At 41.9% G+C, this 19410-nt stretch overlaps 1 protein-coding gene across 14 annotated transcripts in view; it reads left to right on the forward strand.

Moving 5' to 3' along the window:
• The window catches only part of LOC5577368 (GRAM domain-containing protein 2B), a 139221-nt gene that overhangs the window by 113109 nt on the left and 6702 nt on the right, over nt 1–19410 (forward strand). For all 14 annotated transcript variants that reach the window (XM_021851585.1, XM_021851575.1, XM_021851576.1 and 11 more), the window contains 5 exons: nt 3437–3648; nt 13591–13694; nt 13777–14149; nt 14396–14739; nt 14808–14927. In XM_021851585.1, the coding sequence (XP_021707277.1) occupies nt 3437–3648; nt 13591–13694; nt 13777–14149; nt 14396–14739; nt 14808–14927 (1153 nt within the window). The remainder of the gene's footprint in view (nt 1–3436; nt 3649–13590; nt 13695–13776; nt 14150–14395; nt 14740–14807; nt 14928–19410) is intronic.

Here is a 19410-nt window from a genome sequence, read left to right on the forward strand (position 1 = left end):
AAGCTTGAAGATGTTGCTGCGGCATTCTGATTTGGTGATGCTGATGACGGAGGTGGAATATTTCCCTGTACTACTTGTGCTGCAGTAAGGCGATTGTTGATGTCAATGCCTAGATCTTTGCGAGCTTCATTGCATGAACGGCCTATGTGCAAAGTTCTTCCGCAGTATTTACAGGTGCGTGTTTGGTTCCGGTAGGTGATAAATGCCGTGTGTGAAGCGACCGGGATGTATGAAGGAATTGGTTTATGTATACGCATACGTGCCAATCTCACACCGGTGGGCAAACCTGGCCAGAAGTTCTTCCATACCTCCTCCTTCGTGGAAACAACTTCACCATATGGCGCTAGGTGCTTGGAAACGATTTCAGTTGAAACATAGGAGGGTAAATCTGCTACCCTAACCTCGATCGTATTGTCGAAAGGGATCAACGGGATTGCATATTGCTTGTTGTTGTGCTCGACGGTATGCTTTGAACTATGTTGGGCAACGAGTTCTTCTACGTACGATTGAGATTTCAATTCGATGATGACTCGAGCTTTTGTCATACTAGGCTGGATGCAATTGACTTTGGTCATGTCGAGATTGATCTTCTTGCTAATGAGCTCGAAAACTTTGTCTAGTTTCGGGCGGACTGGCATTCCGCTGAAGTCCAGGAATAGTGAATCCTTGCGATAGTCGTCCATCGTTACAGAGGACAGGCCAATTCCCACGAAGAACGCGGTTTTTGGTGTTCTGCCTTATGGACAAAGTCCACCGGCTAAATACAAACAGAAACTTCACTCAGCGATAATAACAATTACGTCCGCACGAGATGGAAGATAACTGTCAACTCTATATTGAGAAATTATGTCGTTTTTTATGATAGTCTGAAAAGAAAGAAATGTAGGACGAAACGTACTTTTAAGGTGAAGATGAATCGAAACCTAATCGATTGGTCACCACCTGGGAGGGAGGCACCGATACTACACACGAAATTGGATACAATTGTTTTCCAAATTGCAAGATAACTCCAGTTTGCCAACGACAATCAAGGCAGGCTTAGTGAAATTCGCTAGTTCTCATTTGTTGTGTACCTTCGATCTTTCTGGACAAACATTGAAAAAGGGCCACAGTTTTCTATGCGTTTAATTTTCAGTTTTAATGAAAACAGTAAAAAGAGCCTCATTCCAATACGTTACATTCAATAAGAATAAACGGTGCTCTCGTGACGTTACTTTTGAATGTGCATGAATTGATTCTAATTCGATTTTTGCTACTTTTGGTGAAATGCAAAAATATGCTTAGGCTAATTACGCGCTTTTATTATGTTTGTCCATTGTTTAAGATCCGGGCTCACAGTGACAGTTCGTGACAGCAAAATCTCGGCTCACTGTGACGTAGAGAAATTTTGCATTGGTTTCTTCCTCCCAGGTCACCACCAGCTAGTGATCAATCGATTAAGTTTTCAGCAGAGCACGGATTCTTGAAAATTTGAAGGTTGGCTTTGATTCATCTTCACCTTAACTACCGTCTTAGCTCGTTATAACGACCACTTTTATAGCGACATTTTTCTATCCCATGAAAAACATTTCGATGTACAGTGGAGATTCGCTCGTTGGGGGTCTGCTACATAGAATGACCCGATGATTGGATATTCGCTGGTTGGAAAAAAAAATCCAACTAAAAAGCACTCGAATGCCAAGAGAAGATGTCAAACTGATTCTGACGTCTGAGCACCGCCGCATTGAAGTCTCCATATATAGAACAAATGTGTATGTATATGTGCGTTTCGTGACGATTTGCTCTCCAGATGCGTGAGTGTGGATCATTTTCACCAGCTTTCAGTCGTTCCATCTAACGGGTCGGATTCGCTAGATGGATGGCTGTCGTGTTCCAACCAGCAAATCCCCGCTGTAATCTCTATTCTCTATTACAACGGTCCCTTGCGATGTCGTTATAACAATCTTCGACTGTACTATAAATTTTAAATTGTAAAAAATCTGTCCCGGATTGGAGAAAAATATATCTGGTTACTTGACTTTAATATTTCGGACAAATATTACTTGAATTTACACGATTTCTTCAAAAATTTTATCTCTAAATGCTGACATGCTGGAAAATATCTGAGAGCGACATCAGATTCAGCTACTCAATTTTTTCTAGATATACACATAATTTGAGCCTTAAGATATAAAAAATTGATTTCTCATCGTAATAGAATCTGGCAGACCAGTCAGGGCCACTTCCGCTGCCGACTCAATATCAATCGGAACATCAGAATCGGAATCGCTCATTGTTTCGAATAATGATTGCTCAGTACAACCAACTATGATCATATTTTTTCAAAAAGGCTACGGACGGCCATGTGCAGATTATTAAAAATTAGTTTAAAAGTTATTCCTGAAATTTCAAAAAATGTTGTACGCAACTCGGAGCAGAACTCGATTTTTACAGCACTCGTCGTAATTATCCAACAAGGCTTGCCGTACGACTAGTGCTGTAAAAATCTTCATTCTGCACCTTGTTGCGTAAACTACTACTTGCGTTGTGTAATCGTATTTCAAAATATATACAAATTGTTTACAGTGCATACGTAATGCAAAAAATGTATAGCAAAGTTCTATTTGTTGAAAATAGTTCGCATTTGCCAATTTCGTTTCGTCTGCTCATTATACCCCAGTGTATCCTGTTGAAGTTATAGTGCTAACAATAATTTCTTATGCACCGCTGAAATGTTGCTAAACGTTGTCTGACGACTACCTCAACAAAAATATACGCCTTACCTTTTGCTGTTACAATCTCAAACTTCATTAAATTAGCAAGAAATCATCCGATGTTAAGACAAACGGTAGTGGTCCAAATTTGACAATTCGCACATTGTATCTACATTTCGCGGATACGTCCATAGAAAAGGCAACCTCCGTAATGAATGGGGATCAAAACACGAAAAACCTCTCGGCGGAGGGTGTGAACATGTGAGTTATTTGCATTGGCCATTGACGATTGCCAGCGACACGCTAATGAAGTGTTAATGCAATTATTTTTAATTAGTGTTAGCACGTGGGAAAAAACAATTTCACTGCTTTGCTTATACACTATCACGTGTAACACGATAACAATTGAGTGACGCCTTCGATTGATTCATGTGAAGATATAATTTGAATGGCCCGTGGCCCATGCATCAAAATTCAAATTGGAGCACTTAGCAAGGCAATTTCAATTTTCTGTTACTGCTTGATTCGATGAATCAATTTACGGTGCCCTACATGTAACAAGCCATTAGTGTGGGAAAATTCTATCTACTGGAGGATCGCATTGCAGTATTGCGAATAGACTTGACCTTGCTGACATTGAATCGAATCGAAAGAAATGCAATATTCATACGTATGGGAAGTTCCTTCCATTTCTCTATGCACCTGTTAGTAAACGTTTCCTTTCTGTCGTTCTCTCGTTGCAGATCTTTAAAATCTCTAACGTCTTCTCCACTGTCGGTATCGCCAACCATAAGGAGCTCCAGCCCACATCCGTCAAAATCAGTCGCCAAAAATGATGCCATCGAAAAGCCCGAGAAGCCAGAGAAGGAGAAAAAGAAAAAAGAGTTCAACAGCTCGCGGCAGAAAAAGTTCTCCCGGCACTTCATCCAGGTGGAAGATGAGAAGGTTTTGAATTGTGAGTAATGCGATAGAATTTCGGATTTGTTTTAGATCAGTTCTTTCCAGCCGTTCCGAATACTTTGGGGCATTGGGGCGGAAACACTATAACTCAAAATTGATCCTTGGGGGGAAATATCGGAACATAAAAAAAATCTCCAGAAGTTCCTATGCCGACTTTTCTAGTCATTTCTCCAATCAGTTCAATGTGGATTCTTTGAAGAATTCTTTCACCCTGTTTCTCCCAGTTATTGTTTTAAAAATCCTCAAGGATTTATTCCAAAGTAATCTGTGAAGAACTCTTCTTGCAATTTCTCAATAAATTCAACCAGGAATTCCTCAGGGTGCTCTGAGAACGTTGTCTAAGTTTTTTTTAAGTTGAAATCATGAAGAAATCCTGAATGACAATTTTGGAGGAAATCACTGGACGCATCTCTAGAGAAATTACTGGTTGAATTCTTGACGATGTTCTTTACAAAAATCTTAGAGGGAATTCTACGGCAATTGATGGAAAATACTAGATGAATTCTTTGAGGTCTTGGGAATTTCATCAGAAATTTCTGAAAAAAAAGTATTCCTTTAGAGTAAATCTTTAGAGTGATATCAGGGATTATCCTAAGAAAGTCAGTGAAAGAATCACATCAAAACATGTTGAATGTAAATTTAAGTGAACATTTGATATGTCTTAGAATGGGATTCCTGGATGAAATAATGAAAAAATACATACAGTAATATGTGCTTGTAGTAATATCACTAGGAATTTAAAAAATATTGTGTAGACATGTCTGGTTGGACTCTCCATGAGAACCCGACCAGTGAATTACATCAAAATTGTAGCACAATTATATCAAAATTTGTTACAAACAACAAATTTCGTTTTACTTTTGTTAGAAGCACATTGAGTTGATTTAGGAAATTATAACATTATTAAAACAAAATCTGTTCTAATAACAAAGTCTGTTTAAAATTTGTTTCAATTTAAAACATAATTTATTACATTATTTTTTTAAATCAATTGCTTATAATAAATTTTGTTATAATTCTGTTATGGAAAATAACAACATTTGCTAAGGTTTGGCGTTGGGCGCCATTTGTAAGACAAATATCTAATTCACACATTACTTTGCAGTTCAAATTAATTCAATTAAAAAAAAAACCTTTAAAGCTAAGAAAAAAGTTCAATAAAAATTACACTAATGAAAATTTAACACTAAGAAATTTACATGATTATTTGGGCGGACTCACTTCCCACACTAATTCAACGAAATTTAATTCACACAACAAAAAAATAGAAAATAGGGGAATACAGTTAACTCTCCCTTACTCGATATTCCGTATCTCGATATCGAGTTAGAGAACCATAGTAAAAGTTGAATTTCATGGCTAACTCGATGGTCCCTTGGATCGCAGTTGCACTGGTTTTGTGTTCTGTAACTCTATACCTCCCTAACTCGATGGTCCCTTCAATATCAAGTATGAGAGAGTTGACTGTAGTAGCAAAATAAATAATTTCAAAAAGTTATAATTGTTATATATAAGTATTTACAAATATTATAGTCAGGGGATAATTATTTACACGTATTTACAAAAATAGACAAAATATAAACGAAGAATAAATATTTACAAAAGAAAAAGAAGAAAAATAATATTGGGACTTATCTCAGAGGTAACATATGTGAGTGACAAACTCTATAACAATGCTGTTGTAATCCACTGTTCGAGTGCTCATATTGCTTCTATTGTTAAGCAAATTTTATTAAATTGAACAATTCATGTTTTTAGTTGAAAGTTCATATAGAGTGTCATGCCTTTATTTTTCAATATTGGGCTGCACCAATCATGTTTGTCTACAACAATTTGAAACATCGTGGGTTTATTACTATATGCATAGTAAAGTATAATTAAAACGTGGATGTTGTGATAAAAAGGTGTTGGTTTGAAACCTTAAAGGAATCCATATAAAAAATCAAGAATGGCAAACTAGAGAAACTGGCGTAAGAATTCTCGTAGATCTTCTTTGAAAAATCCTCAAATAAATGTCTTTAAAAACTGTAGAATGATTTTTTTGAAAGAACTTTTGAAGGAAACTTCGGAAGATCCCCTATAGTTACAACAAGGGAAATCAAAATAATCAAGAAAAGCGTTTTAGTGCGTATGTATTTCCTAAAGCAAATTACGAAGAAATTTCTCTTACCATCTCTCGAAACAATGCTGGATTGTTTTTGGGAGGCTTGGTGCTGGAATCAATTGAGAAATTTCTTAAGGATATCTCAGAAGTATTCCAGAAAAGATCCTTGTAGAATTTACTAAGGGGCCGTCCATTAACCACGTGGACATTTATGGGGAGAGGGGGGGTCTGACCAATGACCACGGTCCTTACAAATTTTATTTTTTTTTTTAAGGACAATTGACCACAATCGGCGAGGTTTGTAACATACCTCTAAATCAGCTTCAGATACGATTATGGGCCCCATACATTTAGGTAGATCCGTCGAAATTACAAAATTAAACCAAGTTATCAAGAATGAATTTTGAATAGATATTTAGGCTTCTCTAATCACTAATACCATTGATCATGGGGCCCCTACACATTGCCAATCAAGGTCACCTTCAAACTGAGTTTTCATCTGCTTGATAACCTGTTAGTTTTCAAGAAATCAAATTCATAATCTTAAACGAAACTCTTACCACGGTTTGGGGGCCCCTATGAACTTTGGGCCCGGTGCGCACCGCACCCACCGCACTCCCCTAGCTACGCTACTGCATGTCAGCCAACTACTAAATACCGGGTACCCCCGTTGGTTTGACCACATTTAATCTGAACACTTTTTAATCTGTACCCCGCTAATTTGCACATCGTTCAGCTTAAAAACGGTTCAAACGTCATTTAGCTCATGGAACGGAGTGAAGTGAGATGGAACGCTGTGGAACGGAACGCAGAATCAAAACAAAACAGTAAAAAGGGTAACCAGAAACACGTTTCTAGGGTGACTAGATGTTCAAATTAAAAATGAACCCCGATGGTTTGCATGAGGTACCGTTCAAATTAGCGGGGGTGCACGGTATAAGAATTTGGCTCTATTCTGCTGTGCGATGAAAATAATGAGGGTGTTTGTATTGAGGAGCAATATCTGCACTAGACTGGCCCAGCTCAGTATGGAAGAAAAATAAAGTTGTATGATTCCACGGGGCACTCCCCAGGATTATTTCTTGGGGTTAGAGGAAGCCTTGCTGAAAAATTCAGCTCATTTGGTCGTTCCATGAGCTGGCGCGTTAGAATTGAAGTTAATATGGGATTTTCAGCTCAAACATATGAGCAACAGCACATCATCTACTATTTGGTTCAGGAAAATTGATGATCGCGTTCAATTGGACTCAGAATGTCAAAAACACTACTTGATGTAATAGCGAAGAATATTGTAGAAGATTGTACCATGATCAAAATTAATAAAGTTGGTGTTTTAATCATCTGAAGTATATCATGCAATACTGCTTGCATTTCTTCAACATAGCTTGGAGGTAGCCACTAAGCGCATCATAGCCACCTATGACGCTGGGCGAGCTGAGGCACATGTCGCATACATATAAGTGACTGTACGGGAGTGCTGATCTAAGCCTAACTTTCAACAACTGAAAGAGTAATGAAAATGAGATTAAATCCAGATACAACCTTCTGAAATTATGTTCATTAGGGTATCAACTAGTGTATTTGTCATTCCGGGCTTATTTGAACACGAACAATTAGTATACGGAACAAAACAGTGATATAGGATCAATTTTCAATATATTTGAGACGAATATCCCATACAAACTTCAAATCGAATGCGCCAGCTGGTGGAGCAACCAATTGAGTAAAAATTTTGAGAGAGCGTTTTTCTTACCCTAAGGCTCAAATCTAGGGGGTGCCCCGTTGAGTTGTACAACTTTTTTGTTTAAGGGGCAGTCTAATCTGCACTGATCCCACTGTGCAACGTGACGCTAAACGCTTACCCCCATCATCAGTGTTGCGCCTATGAGGTGCGAAGTGAGAGAAAGAGAACGATGACAGTTCGAAATGGAAGGTTTGCTATCGTTGTAGTTTTTGCAATAATAAACACGTTTTAGTTTGCTTTATAAACCGTGGTGCGATTATCATTATTTTCCCGGCCGAATTCCAATTCCTAAGAGGTTTTGGGCCCAGTATTCGCGTGTGTCGGGAAGTATTAATGAGTGTTTCGTAGTCCGTGTGTGATATTTCTAAGAAAATGGAACGGGAATCGGAACTTGTGCGAATTCCGATGTTTGATGGCACAAACTTTCCATCATGGAAGTTCCGCATGGTGATCGTGTTAGAGGAGCACGATTTGAAAGAATGTGTGGAACAGGAGGTGGAAGAAGTGGAGGCGCTGGCTATAAAAGAAGAAGACAGCGCTGCCATCAAGAAGCAGAAGGAAGAAGAGGCGGTGAAGCGGAGGAAGAAAGACCGCCGGTGCAAGTCGTTCATTATTTCTCGCATTTGTGACAGCCAGTTAGAGTATGTGCAGGATCAGCCAACACCAAAGGCTATGTGGGTGGCTTTGCACAAAGTGTTCGAACGAAAAAGTATCGCGAGTCGGTTGCACTTAAAGAAAAAGTTGTTCACTCTGCGTCACGAAAGTGGAACGAGTTTGCAGGAGCACTTTTTGATTTTCGATCGTATCGTTCGCGAATATAAATCGACGGGTGCGATTATCGACGACATCGATGTAGTTTGTCATCTCTTGCTAACGCTGGGACCAAAGTTCGCGACGGTAGTTACAGCGTTAGAGACGATGCCGGAGGACAATTTGACATTGGAATTTGTCAAATGCCGGCTACTCGATGAAGAGATTAAGTGTCGGGGAAAAGATATTGGTGCAAGTGTCTCCAAACGTGAGCCAGCTGCTTTCGTGGGGAAGCCGAATGGAACGAAGAACAAGTGGAAGTGTTTCGTGTGCCAAAAGGTTGGTCACAAAGCGGCAGAGTGTCCGGAGCGCGAGAAGAAGAAAAGCGACAAGAAGAAAACAAGTGCGAACGTAACGGAAGAAAGCAGTGGTGGAATTTGTTTTGCTGCTGAAAGTGACTGCCCGCAGAAGAAGATCAAGTGGTTGGCAGATTCCGGTGCGTCAGAACACATGACGAATGACAAGAGTGTATTCGAAACGTTAGTGCCATTGGAAGAACCGATCAAGATCGCAGTTGCGTTGAGTGGAAAGTCCGCTGTCGCGAAGTTCCGTGGTTCGGTTAAAGTGATCGCTGCGATTGGAAACGAGAACCGCGAGTGTACTGTATGCCCCAGACCTACGGTGCAATCTATTTTCGATCCGTAAGGTGGAAATGGCGGGTATGACGGTAGTTTTCAAGGACGGTGGCGTGAAAGTTTTCAAAAACGGAAAAGTGGTTGCTTGTGGTCAGCGTCGCGGAGTGCAGTATGAAATGGACTTCCGTACGAAGAAAGAAGATGTTTCGTCGCTGTACTCGTGTGGGAAGATTCAGAAGTGCAATGAACTTTGGCACCGACGTTTCGGACACTTAAGTGAGAAGAACCTTGAGAACATCATGAAGAAGAAGATGGTGAAAGGTTTTGAGAAGAATACGAGTGATGATAATAGTGAAGTGTACTGCGAGTCTTGCATTGAGGCAAAGCAAACTCGGAAGCCGTTTTCCGAAAGCTCGGAGAAGAGATCATCTCGGGTTTTGGAACTGATTCACACCGATGTGTGTGGTCCGGTAACGCCGGTGGCTCACGATGGCAGTCGATATTACGTAAGTTTCATCGATGATTGGAGCAGATTCACCATGGTTTACCGGATGCAATCCAAGAGTCAGGTGCTGGAATGCTTCAAGCTGTATGAGGCGATGGTTTCAGCTAAATTCGAGCGAAAGATCTCGCGCATAAGATGCGACAACGGCGGTGAGTACCGAAATGAACATTTTGAGCGTTTTTGTCGCAAGAAAGGGATTCAGATGGAGTGTACCGTGCCGTATACGCCGGAACAGAATGGCGTTAGCGAAAGGATGAACCGGACGCTGGTGGAAAAGGCACGGGCGATGCTCTTCGGTTCCAACGTTGACAAGAGATTCTGGTGCGAGGCCGTTGAAACGGCCGCTTACTTGGTAAACCGTAGTCCAGCGAGCGCCCTTCAGGATGGGAAGACTCCTTCTGAACTGTGGGAAGGTCGCAAACCTGATGTGTCCGGATTACGCGTCTGGGGTAGTCCTTCGTACTGCCATGTACCGAAGGAACATCGTAAAAAGTTAGACAGCAAGGCTTGGAAAGGTATTTTTCTCGGATACCATTGCAACGGCTACCGTATCTGGGATCCAAGGTGGAAAAAGGTGGTAGTACTACGCGATGTGATCTTCCACGAAGCTTGTACTGTAGACGAGCAAAACGAACAAGGGAAGCTACCAGACCTGGTGAGGATCAGACGACCGCCGATCGATACTGAGTTGGAAGGCAACGAGGTTGAAGATGTGGGAAATCATCAGGATGATATGGATGGATCGTTCGATGAGTTTGAGGACTGTGAAGGAGCAACAGGCGGCTCAGATTCAGCAGGGGCATCTGGTCGAGATACAGCAGAGACATCAGGAGATTTCCAATTCAATTCGGAGAATGAATCAAGAGTTGCTGATTCGAATGGTCACAGTGTTCGGAAGCGTGCACCACCGAAATGGCATGATGATTACGATATGAGTTGTGCTTACGCTCTAAGCGCAATGAATTTTGTTGAAAGCTTTCCGGATACTTTGGACGAAATGAAGAAGCGTGAAGATTGGCCGCAGTGGAAGGCTGCAGTCGACGAGGAGATGAAGTCTCATCAGAAAAATGGCACGTGGACGTTATGCAAGCTGCCGGAAGGGAAGAGAGCCGTATCCTGCAAGTGGGTTTTTCGTATCAAGCGAGGTGAGGACGGCGGTGTTGACCGCTACAAGGCCAGATTAGTGGCACGTGGTTTCTCCCAAAGATTCGGATACGACTATACAGACACGTATGCTCCAGTAGCCAGATTGGATACAGTTCGAACAGTCCTTGCCGTTGCGAATCAGGAACGTCTCGAAGTCCATCAGATGGACGTTAAAACGGCATTTTTAAATGGGAGACTTCGTGAAGAAATCTATATGACGCTACCAGAGAGTGTAGAAGGACGACCGGACGGTGTTTGCCGACTGAATCGCGCGTTGTATGACCTGAAACAGGCATCCAGGGCCTGGAATGAGAGATTCCATGAGTTGGTAACTAAACTTGGATTTCGTCGTAGCGAGAACGATCGTTGTCTATACGTGGGAGAAGAAGGCGAATCGAAGTTGTTCCTGTTGTTATACGTCGACGATATTCTCATTATTGGTCGGAATCTGAAGGACATCGTTAAGGTTAAGAAGCATCTAGCAGCAGAGTTCGAGATGTCTGACCTAGGGCAGGTCGGAAACTTTCTCGGTATGCGCATCGAGAGAGACATACAGAACCGTGTTTTACGGATTACCCAGCGTACCTACCTGGAGAGCCTTCTTCGCAGATTCGGAATGGAAGAATGTAAGCCGGCGGCGACACCGATGGAATGCCGACTGAAATTGAAGAAGGGTGTGGAGACGGAAAGGACAACTCAACCGTACAGGGAGTTGATTGGCTTCCTAGCGTATGTTGCACAAAGTTCCCGACCGGATTTGTGTGCAGCGGTGAACCTGTTAAGCCAATATCAAAGTTGCCCAACCAACGAACATTGGGGCTACGTGAAGCGTATCCTCCGTTATGTGAAGGGAACACTTGACATCGGATTAGAGTTTCGAGGAGGCGAACGTGTGGAAGCTCTCGTGGCATACTCCGACGCGGATTGGGGTAATGATGAGAACGACCGGCGATCTATTTCCGGCAGTGTATTGCGAGTATTCGGCGGCACAGTGATGTGGTTAACACGGAAGCAACAAACTGTTGCATTGTCGTCCACCGAGGCTGAGTTTGTAGCATTGTGTTCGGCAGCATGCGAAGGCATATGGTTGCGTCGATTGTTATCTGACCTGGGCGTAACTGTAGAAGGAGCTGTAACCTACTATGAGGACAATCAGTCCTGCATCAGAGTGGCTGAAGAACCGAAGAACAGTCGACAGCTGAAGCACGTTGATATTAAATATAATTTCATTCGCGAGTTGGTGCAAGATGGACGGATTGCGATTTCCTACATTCCGACGGAGAAGCAGCTGGCAGACATAATGACAAAAGGGCTGCCTGCCGGAGCTTTTGGACGTTTACGTGAAGATCTAGGATTGCAGAGATTGAGCAGGGGTATTGAGGAGCAATATCTGCACTGATCCCACTGTGCAACGTGACGCTCAACGCTTACCCCCATCATCAGTGTTGCGCCTATGAGGTGCGAAGTGAGAGAAAGAGAACGATGACAGTTCGAAATGGAAGCTTTGCTATCGTTGTAGTTTTTGCAATAATAAACACGTTTTAGTTTGCTTTATATACCGTGGTGCGATTATCATTATTTGCCCGGCCGAATTCCAATTCCTAAGAGTTTGTTTCTCTGTGATAATACTTTCCAATACTAAGGAATATGATGGCTATTATTATAAAGTACTGAAATAGTGCTAGTTCTCTTACGTTTACAAGTTAGATGTTCAAAAACACCCTGAGAGATAAAAAAGCGTTATTTCCCATGTTTTATTTAATATTGAGTACTGGTCCCCGAAATCTATTTTTTCGCCGATAGCTTTTGATATATGGAAAGAAAACGCCATTTATATTGTATGTCAATATATCAAATACTTGTTGAAATATTACAAATTAAGTTTTGACTTATTCTCACTCCCTGGCCCATTGACGTTAATCTTAAAAAAATCTATTTTCAATTTTGCAATTTAAAGTTATTAGTATTTATAAACAGTCCGTGCATAAAGCTTAAATTTTAATGAACATTCTAACAGTAAAACATCATCATACTAAAATGATGAAATTTGTAAGATTAAGGGACATAATGAACACATGGGGCGAAATGGACCCCCCTAATACTGAGAATATGCATACTTCATGGGGGCCCAGATAGCCGTAGCGGTAAACGCGCAGCTATTCAGCAAGACCAAGCTGAGGGTCGTGGGTTCGAATCCCACCGGTCGAGGATCTTTTCGGGTTAGAAATTTTCTCGACTTCCCAGGGCATAGAGTATCTTCGTACCTGCCACATGATATACACATGCAAAAATGGTCATTGGCATAGTAAGCTCTCAGTGAATAACTGTGGAAGTGCTCATAAGAACACTAAGCTGAGAAGCAGGCTCTGTCCCAGTGGGGACGTAACGCCAGAAAGAAGATGCATACTTCATCAAAATTTCGTACATTGCATGAATGAGTATAAGGGACACATTGAGCATTTTTTTTTTATAAGACCACAAAATGGTAATGTTTTCAATGGCTTGTTTTCAAGTTTGATATTAGTACGACGTGCAACATTTATTCATGGTCATAAAAATCATATCATATGTCAGAAAAGTGAGATTCAAAATTGGGTTTAAGCACCCGACTACCTCTAGGTGAAATAATTAAGGTGTGCCGGGTTTTTAAAATGCACATAGTTTGAGAACACGTCCTGGAAACTACTGATCAAAATGCAGGTATCGAAATGTATAACAATTCATTCAATTTTTATCATAGCTTAGTTGTTAAATAGTGTGTGCAAAAGACTAGGTAAAAAGTTCAATTTTATTTCGATATGAAAATTATAGGGATTCATTTCTTAGGAGACCTATTTTGCCTATTATTACACTACGTTATCAATTTCGAAAGAATTTTCAAGACTAAAAAATCGTATAAGAAATGATTAATCATAATTTGAAGGAATTTGTAGATTCATTCCTATACTATGCGAAATAAAGAGCAAATTCCATTGGACATAATTTCAAATCTAGTTCCGTATGCACTTAAATGGACACCAAAATGATTCTGGTTTCGATCTTCTTGCTTCCAGATTTCTCCTGCGCATTGATTAGCGATATTCTTCTACAAGGCCATCTTTACGTTACGCAGAATTATTTTGCGTTTTACTCTAATGTATTTGGTTACGTAACAAAGGTAAGACGATCGAACAAACATTGCAACCTAGAATGAGATCTTCCAACTGATCTGTTTTTCTCTCCCCCACATCAACACGCAGCTCTTGATTCCCACGGTGTCAGTGATAAAAATCTCCAAGGAGAAGACGGCCAAAATGTTCCCGAATGCGGTCGGCGTCACAACGTGCGAAGATCGGCACGTGTTTGGCAGCTTCATTAGCCGCGAAGCCGCGTACCGATTGATGTGCAGCGTGTGGCGTCCGGTTGCCCCGGCGGAAATCGAGGAACCCATTGCACAGAAGGCACCGGATGTCGAAGTGTCCGAGTGCTCGGTCGAGGATGACAGCAGCTGCTCAATTAGTGGTAACGAAAGTTCTTCCCAAGTGAAAGATAAAAAGTCTGACGTAGTTGATTCGGGTGATTCTACTAACGATAAGCTCACGGTGATTGATGGGATCAAGCGGTCCCTGGATGGTAAGTAGCATTCACATCAACATACTGTTTTACTGGATGATAGGGTTTTTCCGATAAACAATATTTGTGAACTTAAGTGACTTTCTATTGCGAATAGTCACTTTTTAGTGACCATGTTGAAAATAGTAACCAAAACTAAAAACTAATCAGTAATCAATCACATGTCAAACTATATTATACATTCCAATCAAATCGCTCTGCCCCCCTTCCCTCACTAAACTCACAATTTTCTTCATCTCGTTACAGTTTCGAAAAACATAAAAACAGTCCAGAAGGAGATTATTATCAAGGCACCAGCGGCGCTCATAGCATCCGCAGCAATTCTGAAGACATCATCCGGCAACGCCACTCTTAGAGAGAAACCCAGCTTTAGTGATAACCCCTATCAAAGTAGTAGTACTAGTAGTAACGCTAATGATAGCATTCTAACAAGACTTAGAAATAGGCTACAACAAATCTTTCCCTCCGATTTTGGTGTTATACACGTAGGAATAATTTTAGCAATAGTGTTAGCACTGTTTTCTTGTTTTCTCATGTACAAAATACACTACCTGCAGTCGCGGATATCCAATTTCAACAACTTCCGATGGGTGAGTGTGATTTATGCCATGGCGTTCTCGCTTCTGAGCTCTCGTAATGCTCCCATTTTCTGTTTCAGGGTGAAGACGATAATATGGATGTCTATGCGGAAGTTCTAAAGTGGCAGAAACAAATGCAGGACAGAAGCACGGAGGAGGCTCAAATAGTTCTCAATTCCAATCTAGAGCAAATTGCAAAGGTATGTAAATGTTCGCGATTTTCATTTACTGGGTTTACTTGTTCCACGCGATCCATATCAGAGATGACGACCACTTGATAGAACAGCAGTAAATTATTGCATCTCATATTTATGCAAATGCATTTTTCCTTTAGGCAACACGTGTCTTCAATTATACCTATTTCATATAAATCTGCATGGTGACTATTCCAGTAGCTTGTATCGCTTTTGTAAACACAATGAAATAGAAAATGTAGTTACATTATTTAACTGAAAAGTAGGGTGTAGAACCACTTGGGCTCTCCCATGATTCAATTTGGCATGGGGGGTTTTCTCGACTGAATTGTCTGAAACTTTGCAATGATAAGCGCTTTAGCGCATATTGTTGCCAAATATGAGCTCTCAACCCCAGTGCCGAAGTTAATCAACAATGCCAAGATTAGGATCGGGCTCCCTAGTGGTATTCAATACATAAATTAATAATTTTGAAAAATGTAAGCATTCTGTCCTTTTTAATCACCAGAAAAGCTGGATTCTTAGGGAAAATTCTATGATTTGTAAAATGTTGATGGGACTTTCTTAGCCCTGGGGTAACATAGGCTCTATCTTCTACTGCGACCCACGGTTTCCAGATCCTGGCAGGTACACCTAGTCAATCCACATAGATTGCTACGTCCACTGCTTTTTTGTTCAGACCGGCTTCGAAACGAACACCTGTTGTAAATACCGGGTCGTTGTCCAGCATTCTTACAACGGTACAAGTAAGGCGACAAGTTAGATTGTGAGACGGCCTACAAAGTATTATCACAGATCACCTTTCGTCGTCTGTCACCTGTAAACGAGTAAACGAGTTCATGGGAAGTTATCAAGCCGGCTTCGTTGACGGCCGATCAACAACGGACCAGATCTTTACTGTACGGCAAATCCTCCAAAAATGTCGTGAATACCAGGTCCCAACGCGTCACATTTCCATCGATTTCAAGGCGAGATACGATAGTATCGACCGCGTAGAGCTATGGAAAATCATGAACGAGAACAGCTTTCCCAGGAAGCTCACGAGACTGATAAGAGCGACGATGGAAGGTATGCAAAATTGTGTGAAGGTTTCAGGAGAACACTCCAGTTCGTTTGGATTCCGCCGGGGACTACGACAAGGTGACGGACTTTCGTGCCTGTTGTTCAATATTGCGCTAGAAGGTGTTATGCGGAGAGCCGGGCTTAACCGCCTGATGGGTACGATTTTTACAAGATCCAGTTAATTTGTTTGCTTCGCGGATGATATGGACATTGTCGGCCAAACATTTGAAAAGGTGACAGACCGGTAAACCCGCCTGAAACGCAAGACAGCAAAAGTTAGACTGGTCGTGAATGCGTCCAAGACATAGTACATGCTAGCTGGTGATGCTCGCCTAGGTAGCAGTGTTACGATAGACGGCGATACGTTCGAGGTGGTCGATGAGTTCGTCTACCTTCGATCCTTGCTGACGGCTGACAATAACGTTAGCCGTGAAATACGGAGGCGCAACATCAGTAGAAGTTGGGCCTACTATGGCCTCCACCCACACCCGCGCCAAATGTACCATGTACAAAACGCTCATAAGGCCGGTAGTCCTCTACGGGCATGAAACGTGGACGATGTTTGAAGAGGACTTGCAAGCACTTGGAGTTTTCGAACGTCGGATGCTTAAAACGATCCTTGGCGATGTGCAGGAAAGCCAAAGCTGGAAGGATACGATGGGCAGGGCATGTTGCAAGAATGCTGGACAGCAACCATGCAAAGATGGTGTTTGCGTCGGATCCGGTTGGTACAAGAAGGCGTGGAGCACGGCGAGCTAGGTGTGCGGATCAAATGCGCATCGATTTGGCGAGCGTGGGGCAGAACCGAGGATGGAGAGATGCAGCCACGAATTGAGTGTTGTGGCGTGAAATTGTGGATTCAGTGTTATCTGTTTAGATGTTAACTAAATAAATGAAATCTTACAACGTGCCCTGTCCTGCGTATCCCTCAGGCTGTAGCCACCTGGGTTCGCCGTATCAAGCGAGGTCGCGGTTCATTTTTCGTCACCACACACTGTTCTCCTACACATTACCAAATATGGGGCACGCAGGTGATTTTGAAAGCCAGATCCTATGCAGGTACTGCTTAGCTGCTAGCTGTTGAGACCTATCCGCCACCCAGCTCCCGTTGTTGGCTGGTATGCGGTCCCAGGTCCGATAGTAACACCCTGGGAGGGAGGCACAGATACTACATACGAAATTTGATACGAAGTGTTTCCAAACTGCAAGATAACTCCGGGTTGCCAACGACAATCAAGGCAGGCTTGGTGAAAATCGCTAGTTTTCATTTGTTGTGTACCTCCGATCTTTCTAGACAAACATTGGAAAAGGGCCACAGTTTTTATTTTTATTGAAAATAGTAAAATAGTAAATAGTAAAATTATATTCAATTAGAAATGCTCACGTGACATTACTTTTGCATGTGCATAAATTAATTCTCATTCGATTTTTGTTACCTTTGATAAAATGCAAAAATATGCTTTGATTAATTACGCGCTTTTATCATGTTTGTCCATTGTTTAAGATCCGGGCTCACCGTGACAGTAAAATCTTGTCTCACTTTGACGTTGAGAAATTTTGCATCGGTTTCTCCCTTCCAGGTAACACCACATCGGTCTTCGTTCCTGAGACTGACTGCCAAAGCAGCAGCTCCGCTGCATCACAGTGCTTTGAATTCAACTGTGTTACTTTCGTTTTGGCTGCTTTAAAACTCTTCTTGTGCCCGGACATTTGGGTCCACCCGTTGAATATCCGTTTTCTGCTCTGTGAGCACATATTAGGCACTTAGCGAAGGGCTTACAATCGCTTGCCCTTCGGTATCGCATTTTATGCACAGCCTTCTTCTGTCGGGACCATTGCATTTCCCGAGACACTTAAAGAAAACTTCAGGAGGCTATTGTATGCTCAGCCGGTAATCTGACCAGCCTACCTTGAGTATGCCCCAGTTCTTCGCTTTGTTGGCCTCTGCAATCGGCAACCTTATCGCCGGCACCTGGGTGCCATGCGGGCTCTTTCTAAGGTGGATGGCCTTACTGGCTACGCCGATGTCACACTGCTCTTTGAGGGCAGCCAAGACCTCTGCTGTATCGGTGAATTCGTTCAGATTTTTACACTATAGAGTCGCTTCTGCAGTCAAAGATCTCACATCAATCTCGTCGCCAAGTACTTCTTGTTTCAGTAACTAATAATCTGCACCAAGGATCTCACATTGCTTGCTCACTGTCTTCGGTTTAAGATTCTCCTTGGTCGCCGTTTACGGTTTTCTCCTTACTCCCTTCTTTCCAACTCGTATCCTTCGGTAGCTGTTTCGTCTGCTACATTCTGAATATCAGTCTGTGGGAACGACTATTCGCTGTACTGATGTAATCATCACTGCCGTTGTTCTGAATCTCTATGCCTGTGTCTCTGCGCCATTCAGGTGGTAATCGTAGTGCTGCTTCCAGCTTCGATCACCTCGCGTCCGTCCTTCATGCCGATTTCACCTCGCGCCACGAAGCCTGAGAACGGATGCATAAACTTTAGTAATTCTGTGACTATTTTTATTTCTGAGTGTGCTGACGAGTCTCCAACCTGAGAGAGAGAGGAGACAGCTGGATTAGATTGCGAGCTCCCAAAAGTCAAGGGAACCTGTCACCAACTGTCACTGGAAAACCAAAACATTCGGAGGGCAAATACGTGAAAAAACGTCAAAATTCAAGCAAACGTAATTAACATTTCTAGGTGTTTCTCGATGATTTCACATTTTAAAAAGTAGAATACCTAAATATAGTTGTGTATTGGCAAACTGCCGTGGGCCGCACTCGTGGCCCAGATCTTCTGAATGTGACAAACTTCATACAATTTTCCGTCAGGAGGTTATAGGGTGTCAATGCTAGTAATGGACCCCTTAGTAGCTGAAATTCGTTCTCGACGCCTTTCCTCAATTATATATCAGGCGGATATACGTTTTGTGGAGTCTAATAACAAGTTCAATGCCTTTACTTCACAGTACACCCATGCAACATACAAATTCATACGATTTTCCCAGAGAAATATACATTTGGAAAACTGTTGTCCGAATGCCTATTATGGACCCTCCCGGGGTCCATAATAGGATTGTTTACAAATTTGACGTTGCGTATTATGGACCCTCCATTTGATTCCCATGTAATCCGGCTCGCTGCCGACGTGCCTATTGAGGACCCATCTGGAAATGCGTATTATGGACCCTCTTGTGTGGTTTCATTTACAAAACTGTTTAAATATCTGTATTTATGCGCCTCAAATCAAATATTTTGCCTGAAACTACTGACTAACAATACAATCGAAGTTCCCCCGGTGGATTTTCATAGGAATAAGGTTGCTTTGAGTGTTAATTTTATGTTTTTCTGTAGGGGGTCCATAATCCGCAAAGGGTCCATAACCGGCATCGACTCCCTACTACCCCTAAAGCTATCATAAATAACAC

The sequence above is a fragment of the Aedes aegypti genome, chromosome 3, assembly GCF_002204515.2.
Source record: "Aedes aegypti strain LVP_AGWG chromosome 3, AaegL5.0 Primary Assembly, whole genome shotgun sequence".
In the NCBI taxonomy this organism is placed as follows: Eukaryota; Metazoa; Arthropoda; class Insecta; order Diptera; family Culicidae; genus Aedes; species Aedes aegypti.